The following is a 16,970-nucleotide window of genomic DNA, read 5'->3' as shown; positions in this document are numbered from 1 at the left end:
ATTCATGTTAGCCTAACTGACTGTTAAAAACATTCATGTTAGCCTAACTGACTGTTAAAAACATTCATGTTAGCCTAACTGACTGTTAAAAACATTCATGTTAGCCTAACTGACTGCTAAAAACATGCATGTTAGCCTAACGGACTGTTAAAAACATACATGTTAGCCTAACTGACTTACTAAATACTTGTGGGACATGTTTTATTACTTGCTATATACACATTAAAAATACTAGCGATTACATGTGGAAAAAAAAGAAATATTAACAGTTAAAGTAACAAAATTTATGTTCTAAAGTTGCAATGGAAGCCATCTTGAAATCCTAACTTGGGGTAGTCGGAGTTGCTCCCACCCTCCAAGTGGAATGTTCCACTTGAGGGGGGGCGTTCCAGATGAAACCTGCAACTAGGAACTCTGAAATTCCCATTTCCCAGTACTACTGGAATGCACCAATATTACACCAACCCCCAGTGGCTCAGTATTGAGTTACTTCTCATACCAGACCTGTTGTTCGTCCTACGTTGTCATTGTTCATCTTTTAATTCCTTTAGCACCCTTTCAAACTATCAAAATCCAACCAAAGACCCACAAAAACACAGCTTGAACTTGGGAGTCCCCCGTTGTTGTTGTTGGTGGTCCATGTCACGAGCTGAAGTAATGTAATTGTGCTGACAGTCAGCTGAATGCTGCATGTTGACAGTGTTCCCATGGTGGTGTGAAAGTTATAGGCTTCATTATGAGACATGGTCCTTTTTAACCCTTGGAGGTTCCTTAGAAGGGTTTGGTTAAAAAAACTCATTAAGGAAGTTAAGCCTATATAGTTAAGCACTATACAGCAGATTAGGCATTCATAGCGGTGTAAACAAATGGTATTTAAAATCTTTAGAACCGTGTGCCCTTTTGTGCCAAGTCAATAAAGCAACATTAACTTGAACTGTCGGGAAATTGTGAATTTCCCTAATTCCAACACACGTCAAATTCTACGAGAAAGGAAGGGCTGTAAATGTGTATTAGGATCCCATTTTTTCTGCCTTTAAAGACCACAAGGCTGCGGGTGAGGGTAAATACCATAACAGGTTGGAACACCTGTCAGCACAGCACGGACTAGTCTTGGATCTCTGCTCCTCATTGGCTGTGATACGTCCTGAACGACAAATGTGGGTCAGGGCTGGGATCCCAAGCGCCGCCGGTGCTGGCTGATGTAACTCGCAGTGCGAATGAGCGCATGAGCCAGATGTCGAGTCGGTTTCAAAGCGGTGGATATTACTGGCAGCAGACGCGCACGGAGACATGTGGTGCTACTTGGAGCAGAAGCTTTTGGCGGTTTTCCCAAAGCTGTTGTCAACAGATTCTGTGGAAAACCAAAAAAAAAAAAAAAAAAAACTTAATCCCTTGTATCATGGAAGAAGCTGCCTATCTTGTAGTTTGTAAACTTCCAATGTGCACTGAAGATAGAATCCCAAGAGCCTACAGTATGGTTGCATTTAAGCTTCATGTGTTTACTTTTGTTGATCCCTGCAGAGGAATTCCCTTCTTTTTCCTCAGCAGGAAAGTTGGACAAAGATCACGAGTCACTAACGAGGCTTGGTGTCTCGTTGAAAATCGTGTATACATAGCAGGGCGTTTGCAGACAAGCACTTTGTTCGTTCCATAAAAGCTTTTACTACATGACCGTATTGTGAATGAGAAGTGTAACGAGTTTCAAGAACGTAGAAAATGATAATATTCTAAAGTAATAGTTAGAGATGTGGTTTTTTAGAGCATCTAACATTTAAAAAGCTACAAACCAACTGCTAACAAGGAAGAAATAAGACAAGAAATGGGTTAAATGCTAGTTTAGCTTTGCCAGATGGTAATAAAATCTGCATTTTAGCTATTCCAAATCACATTTACTGTTACTTAGTTAGGCATTGTTAAATGTGCTTGTAAGTTAGTTGTCTTTGCAATCAGCTAAACTAACTCTCACCACTTGGTGCTTATGGGGATTGGGTCTCTTCGTACCCAGACTTTCCTTAATATAAAACGGAGAAGTCTGCCTTGGGGTCTATTCGTACTTGGCTCAACAGACGATGATTTAAAAACATCTATATATCTCCAAGCTACTCATCTGGTTAAGCTTTGGTTACGATTAAAATTTAAGATTTGTTTACACCCGGAGCTGGTCCCGTTCAGATTACGGTCCAGTCGAAACAAATCTAAATAATACTCAACCTGGACAAGAGAGTGAAAAGAGGCGTCCTAAATATCGCACAGCGGGCTTCTGCATAACCAGGTTTATGGTGATTAAATAGATATTTTCTGTAACCTGCTGACATAGGTTTGCTTTGAACAAGAAAGATAACACTCTTCCGAAAGTAGGGTACACATTAAGAGGATGTCTTTTACACTAGAAACACTTCGCTAGGTGGCACAAACTAGTAAATGCAACATTTATTTTTGGTTTCCAGTTTTATTTTTTGCTCACAGACATATGTGGGCGTCACATTTATTGGTAACACACACGCAAGAAAAAAAAAAGCCATATTGATTCGTTATGTGAGCCATAGATTAGCAAATTATCCGGCCCCGCGACCTATCGCTTCTCTTATCTCCCCTCCACACAGCTCTGGCGTCACTCATGTGAGACGACGAAAACAAGAAGGCTCGTGCAGGGGAGACCCGAACCCGGGAGGCCGGTTTATTTAGTGGGGATGTGGAAAATTTGAATGATTAAAAGGCATTTTATTTACAACAAGTTTCTCCTTGGAAAGCTTTCAGCCTATGAGGGACCACTAGAGACCCTCTACTGATGTCTGAGGACGTGATTGGTCCGTACATAAATGTACTCTGATTGGCTGAACTCTCCCAGCACCAGCACCAATAAACCTAAACGAACATTGTCGCCATTGTCTGCTATGACATGTTCTCCTTTAAATATGTTCGGCTTAAAGTAGGAGACGTTTTGGCTCCTTCTGAATGTTCGTAGCACTCCTTCCAACTCCAGTTTAATTTTCTAAGCGAAGTAGAACTAGAGAGCCATCTATTATTAGTGGTGAAAGTCCCGTTCATTAGTGACACAAGTGTACAATCACAGGGTTCCGCTGGTGATGCGAAAGCAAACACAGTGGTGCACTTACTGTTTAATTATTCCACTGTCCATTTTATTGTAAGACCTGTTAGACGCAATTATGGGGTCTGATTACATAGAGAAAAAACTCTTTTTTTTGGTCGGGATTTGGGATTTTTGTTTTTGTTTGTTTTCATGTTTTCATGTTTTTAGTTGTGATTTCAGGTGTCTCCCTTTTTGTTTAGGTTTTGTTGTGTTCATGTTCACTCCTCCCCTTTTGCCTTCCTGCCACGCCCATCTACACCTGCCTCAAGTCTTGTTAATTGCTTCACCTGTGCCCACTTTCCAATCACCTCCTCTGTTTAAAAACCGAGTCATCTCCTCCACACTCCGCTGTTTCGTCTTGCTCCATGTCTGGCCACTTTTGGATTTTCCTACATTTAGTTTTGCTGCCTCGCCAGCCTTTTTGTTTTTGTTTATCTTTAATGTAAAACTAAATTTAGTTTCCCTGGGTTTGCCTCCTTTTTTACATGTTAGCAAAAATTGTGCAAAGTTTTAGTTAAATTGAATGTAAAACCATAAAGAAGCAAAAGGTTAAAGAGTTTATTAGTGTTCTCTGTTAAACTCTTCATTCAACTTACTGCTACAGTCGAGGCGTAATCCTTTCAACGTAACAAGAGTTACATATTGTTACAAAATCTGACGCTGACGTCAGTACGGGCGCACGCGAGCAGGCGAATCGATACTGAGCGATAAGATGAACCGAGCGCTCTGAAAGTTCACGGCAGGTTATGACACATTGGAGTTATGGACAAAAGGCCAACATCATGTTTGCTTTAGTCCAACTAACCTTTAATGTTACACGATGAGAGTGAAGGCAGAGAATTTCTCTCTTTCAAGCACCGGGTGATTAGTTGTCAGAAATTTCCATTTAATGCATTCTTTCAGTTAGTTATTAGGAGTCCTGTAGTCATTGTAGATGTACCGAGCTCTCATCTGCGCTCCAGTAAGAAAATGGTTACTTTGTTTTAAACGGCCTTCTTGTGTTGTTTACATGTGACTTTTCTTGAATTGAGAAGTCAGGTTCAGGCGCCGAGGGAAGTTTTACGTACAGCATTCAGAATGTGTTTTCTGTCCTGAAGATTGGACACTTTTGAAGAAAAAAAGTCATATCTGTAGATGTGGATGAGCTGAGAGCCAGGAAGTTTCAACACAGTGAAGCAATCACCCTTTGACGTGAGGACGACTGTTGGATTGTTTGTTTCAGGAAGATACTGAGATGGTTGGACAGGAAGACCCCAACAGTAAAGTGGAGGGACTTTGGACAGTGCATGAAGTAGAAATTGGGTATTTTTGATGAAGAACTATTTCAATTTGTTGGTAATTCTTCACATAATATTACTTATAATAATAATAATGCCCTTCCCACATGCACACATCCAGGTCGGGGGAGTTCAGGTGTCTTGAAGTTTTGTTCACCAGTGATGGTTGAAAGGAACAGGAGACGGACTGAGCAATGAGGGCGTTGCTTCGGTCCGTCAAGGTGAAGAAAGAACTGAGCAGAAAGGCAAAAGTCTTGATTTACTGCTCCATCTACGTACCAACCCTCACCTTTGGTCATGAGGTTTGGATCAGGACCGAAAGAACGAGATCCTGGACACAAGCCGCCAAAATGAGCTTCGTTTGTAGGGTGGCCGGGCTCAGCCTTATGCCCCTTTTACACCGGCTCTTCTACAGAAGTCCGGCTCTACTCCGCTCTACTCGGCTCGGCTCGATAAAGAATGCATCGCGTTCACACCGGCCAGTTTGGTCGGTAGCAGTAGCGGGGGGCGGGGCCGCGGTGCGCTACGAAAACTTGGAGCTATGGACAGCGTTGGCCCTGTGTTGTTGCTGTTTTTTAAACTTATGGGGATTCTCCTGAGACTTCAGGAAGAGAGGCGCAGTGGAAGAAATGCTCTGGATGCTGCGATTGTTGCGCGGAGTAGGACAGCTGTTATCTGCCGGAGATTTCAGGCTTTACAGGCCTTCAGCTGGGGGACAGACGGCAGAAACGCTGCAGGGTAAGCTAACTCTGTTGTTTATATTCCTATCTTCGCTCTTTATGCTTGCATCTGGTCACACCCACAACCAATGAGTGAACAGGAGCTAAGCTTGTGCCGCCCACGAAACAGGGCCGGCCCGGCTGGCCCGACTCTGAAGCAGGGACCAAAAAAGCAGGGACCGGTGAGCAGAGCCGGTGTAAAAGGGGCATTTGAGACAAGGTGAGGAGCTCTGTCATCTGGTGGGAGCTCGGAGTTGATTGATTGGGACACCTTCTAGGTTTTCCGGGCCTGTCCCACTGGGAGTACCCTCTTTGCCTTGGTTTCCCCCAAGAGGAGCTAGAGAGAGTCACTTAGAAGAGATATGTCTGGTTTTCCCTCCTGGACCTGTTGCCTCTGCAACCTGACCACGGAGAAGCGGTAGAAGATGTCAGTGAAATGAAGACTTGTGGTTAATAAACCTTGCTGCTTAAAACAGAGCCTCTCTATTGGAACAGAGGTTGCCTGTACACACCGGGGATATTTGTGATTTTTTATGTATCACGACGTGTTCAGGCAGTGAAGGTGTAACTCACCCATGGCCTTTTTAAATTCAACCACTGTGGCAGAGGACGGCATGCCATCACTTCAAGTTTTTGCGTAGGCGTTATGTTGGACACCTGTCTGGAAAAGTACTGCAATGTTTGAGAAAACAACTTGACATGTTCCCGTCGTCACTAACCACAGCTGTATATTAAAAACTGCTGTTATTATTATTATTATTTTTTATTCAGACCAGATAATCTTTGACACGGAAAGAGGAAAAAAAAAAACAATCCGAGCCACCACACCTTTTTAAAAAGACATTAGGAATATTTGTGCTGCCTCATAGGTTTTACCCTTTACCTCCATTTAGAAAAAAACTAGTTTATGTCACTCACCTGTCAGTCAACTTGTTTGAACATTGCGAAAAAGGCATACCTTGGCTTCCTTTTAACTATTATACCATTCAAAAGTAAGGACACACCTTCACGCTATGTTAAACTATGATTGATGAAGTCTGTATAATGTATTCACTTTGGTTAAAAAAGTGAGAGCAAAACTGGATTCAGTTCACTAACTAGAAAAACTTTCTTTGAGGCTCCTGTCAGCCAAATGAAAGAGTTCCATTTGTACAAAAATATGCATAAAAAAACATGTTTTGGCCTTTTTGTTTTTGCGTTTGCCGACGTGTGATGTCATCCAGCCAATCATTTACCAGCAGATTGGTTCTGACTCTGGCTCACATGGATTTTTTTTTGTTTTTTGTTTGGGGGAGAGGGGGTTACAGGCTCAAATTAGCGTCCCTCAAATTCCAACTCTTATCATCAAAACACTCAGATCGATCAGACGTAGTAAAGCTTCGGTTCAGTGAGCCTCTTGAGATGATTTGGTCAAGAATGGAGGTAAATAAATCCCATGGTTCCTTATTTACAGCCTTGGGTTATTCTGATACAAAAACAAGTGTATATCCTTTGAAACTTAATTGATTTAGCTTTAGATAAGATCAATTTGTAGTCTACCTGGTAACAGTGTTTTGTCAAAAAAGCTGAAATATTTGTTTTTATTATTTTTTTAGGATTTAACAGCCCTTTGTCAGCCTTTGGGTCCTTTTATCGTGTCTGTCTGTGGACAATTTCTTGTCCGAGCTCTAATGCCAAACTGCCCAGCTGGACACCTCGTGGGTCAAGGGTGATCCCTATTGATTTCAAGGCCATGGAGTCAAAGATGAAGGTCGTAGGTGAACCCTTTGTGACGACGCTGTCTGTGCTCTGTCCCAGCAACCGTTTAACCTCAGAAATCTCCAACTGCACAGCTGGGTCAAGGGGTCATGGGTGATCCTTATTGAGTTCAGGGTCATGGGGTCAAAGGTTAAAGGTCACAGGCGACCCCGTGCTGTAACTCTGCAACCATGTATGTGGGAATGTCAAACTGGACAACTGGACATCCCGTGGCTCATGCATGATCCTTGCTGCATTCGAGGTCATGGGGTCAAAGGTCAAAGGTGTGGGTGACCTCTTTTTGTTAAACCCTGCCTATGCGCCTAGGCTGGTAGTCGTCAACATGTCAGCTCTTAACGTAACTGATATCTGCGCTTTCATGTTCCTACGTGTTCTTTAATTGAGCTGTTTGTCAATTTACACATCGGACAACATCATTATCAGTGAAACTGACCTTTTACCCCTCCACAATCACTTATGTACCTGAAAGACTTGAGGAATTCATGCCTTGGATGTCAGTTGCTCCTGCAGGTGTGTTACGTGCTGCTGGCGGCGCTCTTGTTGTTACTATGGTGTGTATGTGACGTTTCAAGGTTCCCGCGTTTGTTCAACGGAATTTCTTAACGTAGTTCAACAAATCTGGGCGAAATCAGCTACGAAAGCTAGAGTGTCCCTATGGCGTCGAAATTCAAGGCAGATACACGTTTCTTAGATTTACGTTCAGGTAAGCTCACCTGTAAGCTAAGGAAAGTTTCAACAAACTTTATTAGCAACGAGCCAGGCAGCAACATTTGGTCCCACTTTGCTTCTTTTTGTGCAACTGGACAGCGTTACAAAGTTAACAGAGATTAAAAAAAAAAGAAAAGAAAACCCACGTTGACGGGAACATAACCTTGGGCACAGTGGCATCCCATCGAATCTGCCATCTGATTGGCCAGCTGGAGGCACAGCCTACCTCCCCGAAGCCACTGACAATCATCCACAGATCATCTTGGCGTCTGTGTAGATGCGTGTGCAAGTATGTGTGTGTGTGTGTGTGTGTGTGTGTGTGTGTGTACGTACTTGTATTTGCTACATTGTGGGGACAATTTTCCTAACATATACTAACTTGTGAGGACCAATTGCTCCTTGTGGGGACCAAAGCCTGGGGTTCGGTTTAGGACTAAGGTGTGAGTTGAGTTTAGGGTTAGGTATGTACTGGTAATGGTTAGGGTCAGGGTTAGGCTGTAGTAATGTATGGAAGTCAATGGAAAGTCCCCGCAAAGATAGAGAGACTGACATGTGTGTGGTCAATCAGTGCCTCAGTGTTTTACCTTTTCCTCCCATCAGTCCAATAATTAGCCCAAGAATAAAACTGATCAGACTGCTGAAGGGATTGTGGGTATTTAAGTCTGTTCAATTTTCTTTCCTGTCCTGATTAATTTATTTTGAGGCAGGTGTGTGTGTGTGTGCATACAGCGTGGATGAGGAGGTTAAGACCTTTAGCTTTTTTTTCGTGCTCAACGGGGCGGAGCCGGTGGAAATTGGGATTTTCCTCATAGGTCGACCGAGGACCTCCCTCCTCCCTTTTAAAACCCTGACATTTTACCTGAGTTACAAAACAGCTGCAGCTCCTCGCCCGCTGACCTCTCGTCTCCTCGTCAATAAAATTCGAAGCAAAGCAAAAGGAAAAAACCCTGAAGACAAGGAATCCTCCAGCAACCTTCTTTAGGACCCAAGCCAGTCCAGTAAGTCAGCAAGTTTATTGCGGGAAAATGGGCCTCAAACAGTTCCTGAGGGTGATCTAAAACAAGAAAAAGAAAAAGTAATTAGTGTTAACAAAGTTTCTTCTGCAAAATGTAGCTTTTGTGTTTTTTTGTGCGCTTTGTTTCAAACACATGCAGTTGAGTTTCTGCAGCGAGCTGAGTGGTGCAGACGGCTGATGCAAGAGTTTGGGTGGAGAGTAAATTAACTTTTTTTTTTAAACGTGATTGCAGACGTTCTAGCAAACATGTCATATTTTTAGGGGGGAATAAATGCTCAAAAGCTTAGTTTCAGATTGACTTGTTGAATGTTGGTTAACTTTCAGCAGGAAGTGTGATTACTGATGGGTTTATTAGACATTTCCTGTTTTTTGTTTGTTTTTCTGCACAAGTCATGCAATGGTGTGTCCTGTTGACATAGAGTCGGTTTTAAAGGAAGGAGTCATGTTTTAGATGCAGAAACACAGAAAGACGTGCAGCTGGGACGTCCAAAGGACACGATCTGGGACTTCTGCCACTTCTACAAATCCTTTGACAACCTGTGGCGTCAGGAGCTACTTTTTATACGAACTCTGTCATTAGCGTTAGCATCCTTGTGCAGTTGGAGCCAGAAGCAAGCACGTCGTTGCATTAAAGGAATAGTCCGTCAACTTTGAAGTGATGTTCTGTCTAATTGTTAATGGTCTAATGGAGAGCACAGAGTGTGGAGAAAGAGGCAAAAGTCTTCATCCAGGCTGGGCTAGAGTTTAACCCAGTTGGACAGGTTCATCCTCTTAGCCAGGAAGTGGAAACTCTTGATATGAGTTTTGTCGTAACACAGCCTCTGAATCAGATCTGACATGTTTTATTGTAATAAGAGGGAGGAAGGGCTCGTCTGATTGGTCAACATGGATCCGCCAGGTGGAGGTGGGTTAAACGGGGATCGAGACTTGTGACTTTGTTTCCCGTCCTGTTGCAAAACTGATGGCGCACAAAATGTCCTGTTGACTGTATACACTCTTTGACATCATGATGCAAGTTATCTGTTGCTCAAACACTTCCCTTTTCAAACCTCTCGTGGTGTTTTTGCCTGCTGGGTTTTCTTTCTTTCCTTTTTTTTTTTTTTTCTTAGTCGTGGAAAATTACCGGCCAGCGTTTGTGTTTACTTTGAGCTCAACTCCGGTTTGCACGCGTTAGATTGTTGACTTTGCAACTTATTTTTAAGTTTGAGCTTTATTTCTGCATTTTGGTTTGGGTTTTTTTTTCTACTTCAGCTGTAGCTCCTTCACATAAAACAAACAAAAATCTTTATCGTATTTCTAAAGTAGTGGTGTCTAATCCTGGTCCTGGAGGGCCTCTGTCCTGCAGGTTTTAGATGTTTCTCTGCTCTTTAGCAGGTCTTCGAGTTCTGCAGCAGCCTGTTAATCACTCAGTCATTCAAATCAGGTGTCAAAGCAAAGAAACATCTAAAACATGCAGGATAGTGGCCCTCCAGGACCAGGATTGTCCTCCTGATTGCACAGAAACACAATAATATAACGTGTTTATACTGTAGCCAAACCTTAAAACCAATATCAACAATAAAAAAAATCATCTGTGACGTGGAGAAAAGCTGGCGTTGGGATTGAATTGTTTAGGAAAATAATAAAAGAACTACTAAACATATTGAGTTGGGTGTGATGCCATTGCCAGATCTGGTGTTCAGTTTTCGGCGGTAGGTGAAACGTGGCGTCCGCGACCCTGTTGGCGCGCACTTGCACGTGTTGCCGTAGTGGTTAGTTTTTGTTCAGCGTGAGGCACTCGGAATATTTTCTTCCAGCTCGCTCAAAGAGCTCTTTGTAAAAGAGACAAACACTGGAAATCTTTCTTTTTTTTCTCCGTCGTAGTTGTGTTTTGAGTCATGCAGCCTTTGACATCTCTTACATAACCTATTGATGAGCGCTACAGATAGGAAAACAAAGTAGGGGATCTTTTTTTAAAATATTCTGGGCAAAGAACGAGTGACCTGTCATAGGAAAGGGGGTCCGAGGGTCTCGTGAGCTAAAGAAATCTGAGAGTTTTATCTTTTTAAGCACCATTATTAGCATTTAGGGGTTGGATTTTGAAACAAAGATGCCCAAGGTTAGCTTCATCCCAGTGGTCAACAGCTGGACTTACAGGCTGATTAAAAATTGATCCAGAGCATCTCCTTTTATGGTTCCAATTCGAGGAAACGCTGAGTCCCTTTCAGTTCCAGGAAGTTGTTTACGTGGTAGACTGCTCCAATCCAATCCAGAGCGTTCGCCATCAAGGCCAGAAGGTGCACTGATAAGGCCAGCAAACAAATCTGTGAGCCTGGGAGAGGCCTTATTGTCCCGTCTTTGGTCAACTTTACCAGGCTGGTTAAAGCAGGTCAAAGCAGACTCCTTCAAATCTGTAATACTTTGGTTTTATCTCTTTTTTCCAGGTATTTTTCTGGTAAATCACACCATCTAGGCAGGATTGTGTCTCTGAAGTCTACGCCCTGAAAATCCAGCAAGCCAAACCTCGTCTGCCGTGTCCACCAAGATGCCAAAGGTTAGGGACTTGATGGAGCTGCAGAGGGTCCCCACGGAGGCTGACGATGATGACAGCACCGCCAGCTTAAACGGCAACTTCAGAGATCCCCTGGACTCGGAAAAGGGAACCCTGAACAGGTCAACAAAGTGTTACATCATCTGCTTTTCTTTTCTTTTTTACTACAAATGCAACGCGATTGCAAAGCTATGAAATGTACACACAGATGTAAATCCACTGCCCAGGCTTACAACGTCTTTTTCTGCAGCCAATTCATGGACGATAATGAAGACGGAGAAGACCACAGGTTCCTGTCAGATGGGATACCAATGAAGAAGAAATACGAGGAAGAAGACGTAAGGCTGTTAACGCACCACGCTAACGTATTCATTGGCAGATCGTAAAATCTGATTGGCTAGATACAGATCTTTCCTTTTTTTCCCCTTTCCGAACAGTTTCCGGGCCACGCTTCCTTCGGCATGTCGGTCTTCAACCTGAGCAACGCCATCATGGGCAGTGGGATTCTGGGCCTGTCCTATGCCATGGCGAACACCGGCATCGTCCTCTTTACGTGAGTCCAGAAGGACAGAGACTCCTTTTAGGTTGTGAATTTAAAAAAAGCTGCGGCATGACTGTTTATTCATGCGTTTGCGATTCACTGAAGGGTTTATCTTTAGGGTCACACCCCCACTGTCACCCTGCACCTCTTAAAGGAACAATTCAGACCTGTTGAAGTTGGGTTCTGTGGATCCAGTTCCAACTAACTGTTCAAAAACAATATTTTTTAATGTTTGAGAACTGGTCCTGTGTGGTTATCCATGCCCTAGTTGGGCAGACCCATTATAAAGTTGGAATATTAAAGGGAACGTTATGAGCTAATGCCAACACCAGGACACATGTTTAGCTCCAGAACAATGGGTTTAACGGATCTACTGCTGGAAGTTGTCCAGTGGGGCGTTAGTGATCACCGGTATGGCATTTTAAGAACCCTGCTGCAACCGGACGCATGTGCACGGCGCTGACGTGACTCCACACGGGTCATCCTAGAAGTCGACAGGACACGGTGTCCCAACGGGGGCTCAGTGACACACGTCTCCGAGCAGCTGCAAGGTGTCACTTTGCCTGGTGGCGTCCCCAAAAGAGACGAACGACTACATCAGGTTGCCCACTGACGGCATCGAAGTTTCGTGGACGAGTTTTTTGCTTCTACCTAACTTAGATTCTTTACATTCCTGTGTGTGCAGAATCCTCCTCGTTGCCGTGGCCATCCTGTCTTTATACTCCGTACACCTGCTCCTGCTGACGTCTAAAGAAGGAGGTTGGTATTCAAGTAAAGAGCAGCGAGATCGGTTTACCCCCAAGTGACCATGGATGAGTTTTAAATGAGTGTTGCCCAACTAGAGGGCCAGTGGGTACTAAAGAAGATGTTAATGTCTTCAGATGTCTGTGCTGTCTTCTGTTGATTTATGAAATTGTCTTTTTTTTTTTTTTGGCAGGGTCCTTGATCTACGAGACGCTGGGAGAGAGAGCCTTCGGTTGGCCGGGGAAAATGGCCGCCTTTATTTCGATAATCATGCAAAACATCGGAGGTAAACCCTAAATCGGTGACCCTAGCATTGTTGTAAATAACTGAGACTAGGAACCAGAATATAATTAGTTTTTTTGCCGTCCTGCAGCCATGTCTAGCTACCTCTTCATCGTGAAGTACGAGCTGCCCGAAGTCATCAGGGCCTTCCTGCATTTAGAAGAAAACTCGGGGTGAGTTCTCGGGGTCTTCTCGTGAAGACGACTTGCAGCTCCGCCCTCCGTATTCGGCTGTTTAAACCTGTGCTGTGTTTGCAGGGAATGGTACCTGAATGGCAATTACCTGGTGGTGTTTGTGTCAGTCGGAGTCATTCTGCCGTTGTCTCTCCTCAAAAACCTGGGTACGGACACAAAAACCTATTCTCTCTAAACTACGGAAACCACGACGGGACACGCTCAGACTTTTGTTTTCGTGATGATTCACTGAGATACGGAGCTTTTTATGTCTTTATCTGGAGAAAACGCAGCCAGTTTGGGGATAAAACCCACCTGATTACCTTGTAATGATCAGAGATTAGGATCAAAATGAAGAAAAGTCTAATATGAGTCTCCTGCTGCCACTTCCACGTTCTCGCAGCTGTCCAGGGTCGCCTTCCACCAAGCCAGATGTAACCAAACACCAGCCGGGGCCTTAGTTGGGAGTCATAGTAACATAAGACTGGTTTTAAAACCTGAAGGTGGCCATCGGGTCAACTCAGGTGGCTGAACTTCAGGAGGTCAGCCGGCTAGAAAGGAAGCAGCTCCAGAAACTGATGTTTAAAGAAAAGCTGCTGAGTTCATTTTATGACAAATCAGTAAAGATTTTTGCTTCTGGTCTGAAATGGGACGTGTCCAAATGTGTTCCCTTATTTAAATTTTCTTCTTCTTTTTGTAGGTTACCTGGGCTACACCAGTGGCTTCTCCCTGTCCTGCATGGTCTTCTTCGTGGCTGCAGTAAGTTCGGCTGGTTGTGCATTCCCGCGTCGGCCATCTTTGTGTTGCAGGATAGAAACAAGAAAGGCAATGCAAGTTTTTTAATGCACAAATACGTAACTGCCAAGCCAGCGTGATTGCTAGGACGGTTTTGACTCTACGATATATTGCCCTTAAGTTGCCAAAAAATCGACAGAGTTTAGCTAACTGGATTGTTGCCTGCATGGAGGCCATGTCTTTGGTAGCGTTGGTTTATTTTGCAAGATTAGTTAAAAACTAATAAACAGATTTGGATTGTCTGGATTGTCCCTGGTCTGCAGCTCTCCTCACATGTTTTGCAGACACAAAGTGTTTGTCGATGCGTTTATGTTCCATGATTACACTGCAGGACGTGCAAAACAGCTGCAGCTGGGGAGGAAACTGGTTTGCTGAAATCTTTGTGGGCAAATGTGAAGCATTAGCGCACATTTTGGCTTCGGTCGCTGCTCCTGCACGCTCCCGGCATTCTGATGTTAACAGGAAGTGACGTCACGTGTCTTCTTCCTGAGTTATTTGGGCTTATTTTGTATTCCACGCTACACAAACCCACAAAGAAGAGACTAGACCGCAGAAACGGTGGCGAATCACTTCAGAAACAATAAATAATGGGTTACAGTTGCAGGAAACTTGCGGTGGTTTGGACAAAGTTTGCTTGATTTTGCGTTAATAGTTGCGATCGCAACATCGCAAAATCCTGGAGGGTCTGGATAGAGACGACATTAGCGACCATCTTGAGAACATTTTAGGTCATGTTTAGACCCACCAACGGCCAGCAGAAGCTCAGGAGGTAGAAGATTCATTACAGCCTCTAAAAGCTGCATCACGCTGAGGACAGAGATGCTAAGCTCACGTCTGCAGGTGTGATTGGACGTTTTTCACCTGTTTCCCTTCTCTTATCCAGGTGCTCTACAAGAAGACCCAGCTGCCCTGCCCGCTGCCCTTCTTCTACGGCCACTCGGCCAACCTCAGCATGAACTCCTCCGACATGTCGGGGCTGTACGCGCTGCTCCCCAACGCCACGCAGATGGACTTCTCGCGTGCCGACATGTCCCCGGCCGCCGTCCCCGGCAGCCCCAGCGTCCACCAGACGGTGGGGGTCCGCTACGAGCCCCACCCAAGCGACGAGGAGATGTGCACCCCGAAGTACTTTGTCCTGAACTCGCAGGTGAGGCGTCCCAACTCGAATTAAGCTCGCTCCGGTGGTTTTTTTTATTCGGCGTCTGTACGGTGAACGAACACGAACTGAAGCTTTGAGTTTAGCAGAAACCCCCGAGGACAGAAATGCAAATTCAACAAAAGCAGAATACCGAGTACTCGCCAAGGCATGTTAAAAAAAAAAAAAAAAAGGGTTGGGCTTTAAAGGGCGTGTTCGGGACCTATATCATCATCAATCAGCATGACATGAAGCATTCGATTCCCATGGGGCCAAAGGGTGACTTCAGGTAGTTTTCACACCTTAAATATCGACTAAAATATGAGACAGAGTCAAAAACACTTTTCACCTTAACACCCGTTTGCACGTTTCAAATAGGAAATTGACTCGACTTTAAACTGCAGCTGAGTCATAGTTTTGCACTGTAAAACAAAAATAAGTTCAATTTTCTGCATCTGGAGCCGCCGCCGTACTGCAAAGAAAAAACAAGGGACCCTAAATAATGAGTTCTGTTGTTTTTTTTTGACTGCCGGTAAAAAGAGGAAGGATTAAAAGTCTCTATACAGCTGACAGATTTACAGATTCATATTTCAAACTTCCTCTGTCTAACTTTCAGTTTATTTCTTTAGTAAATAACATGACAGCTCTCCCGTCGCTGGCGGGGTGATATGAAATAAAATAATAAATTCAGTCAGTAGAACAACCAAAACTTGTGGCTAAAAAGACGTGAATTAAAAAAACCCAACCTTAACGGCCGCAGCTTTTAAGTGCAAGTTTTATTAGTTATTAGTTAAACACAAAGCTTTGGCACGTTTCATCGTCTTTTTTTGTTTTTCTTTCTACAGACGGCGTACACTCTTCCCATCCTGGCTTTCGCATTCGTCTGCCATCCTGAGGTGTTGCCCATCTACAGCGAGCTGAAAGAGTAAGCCCACTCCCGGCGTCAACTTTCAGCCATTTTGTTTAAAATGAAGGACACGAGACAGGAGCCCTGCGGCATCTCACCGCGAGCTTTGTTTAGGAAAAACTAACAAAAACCCAAATGTGTTTTCCGTTTCAGCCGCAGCCGTAAAAAGATGCAGAACGTCTCCAACCTGTCCATCCTGGCCATGCTCATCATGTACATGCTGTCGGCCATCTTTGGCTACCTCACGTTTTACGGTAAGCGCGGCGAACAGCGCGAGGTTTTTCCACCGTCGGCTGGATCTTGGTGTAAAAGTTTCTTTACTGTTGCTTTGTTCAGATAACGTGGAGGCAGAGTTGCTGCACACCTTCACCAAAGTGTACAAGTTTGACACCCTGCTGCTGCTGGTGCGCTTGGCCGTCCTCACCGCCGTCACGCTGACGGTCCCCATCGTGCTTTTTCCCGTGAGTTAAACGCACCGCCTGCAACTGTTCTGTCTCTTCTTCGTGTTTCCATGAGGGCTTTGTGGAGAGCAGAAAATCTTTCCTGTTTGTCCGCCAACATGATCTTAAAGCTCGCAGCCGTTACTGGAGCCTCGTTTCATGATTCGGTTTACGTCACGGCGCGCAGACACACGCCGCCCTTGTCAATTTGAAACATTAGTGCCACTCGGCGTGCGACCCTGCGAACAGACTGTGTTTTGTGTTTTTCCCCTCCCTTGTCAGCCTCCGTTCAGCCCAGTTGAAGTTTTTAAAGCCCCCGTGGCTTTATTACGCCAACACACGCTCCCATTCAAACGGGACATTTCACACGTAGAGGCCGCTTGGGTCCGTTCGGGGTCGAAGGTCACGCTCGGCCACCCTTATCTTCTTACTCGCATTCATTCACACGCGTGCGCTCCTCTCCTCTTCCTTCCCTCCCCGTAGATGGTCATGGGATAATTTTAGCTTGTCCTCGTCTGACACCTGGACAACAAAAAAGACCCGCCGGTCATTTTTGGCTTTGGACACACACGGCTTTAAGCTTAACGAGAAGATGAGCAGCTTTTCTGGAATTTCTCTGAAGTGGGTGTAGTTGCGGTGAGCTGCCACAAGGGGGCGGCATCTGTATTGTATTCAGTCAGCAGTGACTGCGTGTAATGGAAAGATACAAAACATATTCACATTTATTTATTTATTTTTTACATAATTACAGCATATTACCTCTGTGTGTTATCTGTACACACACATACACTTAGCTTGCGTTTCTGTTCTCACAGTGGAGTTTCCCAGCACACCTTTTACCCCCCCCCCCCCCCC

The 16,970-nt window shown here is 44.4% G+C and overlaps 1 protein-coding gene across 3 annotated transcripts in view; it reads left to right on the top strand.

The window, feature by feature from the left end:
* Window positions 1–16,970, top strand: part of slc38a4 (solute carrier family 38 member 4) — a 28,637-nt gene that overhangs the window by 3,764 nt on the left and 7,903 nt on the right. The window contains exons 1-13 of one of the 3 annotated variants that reach the window (XM_017431580.3): window positions 8,401–8,551; window positions 10,992–11,220; window positions 11,349–11,436; window positions 11,536–11,651; window positions 12,325–12,398; window positions 12,577–12,669; window positions 12,757–12,838; window positions 12,923–13,005; window positions 13,539–13,597; window positions 14,517–14,780; window positions 15,614–15,693; window positions 15,829–15,929; window positions 16,012–16,136. In XM_017431580.3, coding sequence (XP_017287069.1) covers window positions 11,093–11,220; window positions 11,349–11,436; window positions 11,536–11,651; window positions 12,325–12,398; window positions 12,577–12,669; window positions 12,757–12,838; window positions 12,923–13,005; window positions 13,539–13,597; window positions 14,517–14,780; window positions 15,614–15,693; window positions 15,829–15,929; window positions 16,012–16,136 — 1,293 coding nt within the window. In that variant the 5' untranslated portion in view covers window positions 8,401–8,551; window positions 10,992–11,092. Of the gene's footprint in view, window positions 1–8,400; window positions 8,552–10,991; window positions 11,221–11,348; window positions 11,437–11,529; window positions 11,652–12,065; window positions 12,241–12,324; window positions 12,399–12,576; window positions 12,670–12,756; window positions 12,839–12,922; window positions 13,006–13,538; window positions 13,598–14,516; window positions 14,781–15,613; window positions 15,694–15,828; window positions 15,930–16,011; window positions 16,137–16,970 lie in introns of those variants that run through there. The other 2 variants (XM_017431581.3, XM_037975166.1) reach the window with 2 other exon arrangements.

This window comes from Kryptolebias marmoratus, linkage group LG1, assembly GCF_001649575.2.
Source record: "Kryptolebias marmoratus isolate JLee-2015 linkage group LG1, ASM164957v2, whole genome shotgun sequence".
In the NCBI taxonomy this organism is placed as follows: domain Eukaryota; kingdom Metazoa; phylum Chordata; class Actinopteri; order Cyprinodontiformes; family Rivulidae; genus Kryptolebias; species Kryptolebias marmoratus.
This window is presented reverse-complemented; position numbering and strand designations above follow the sequence as displayed.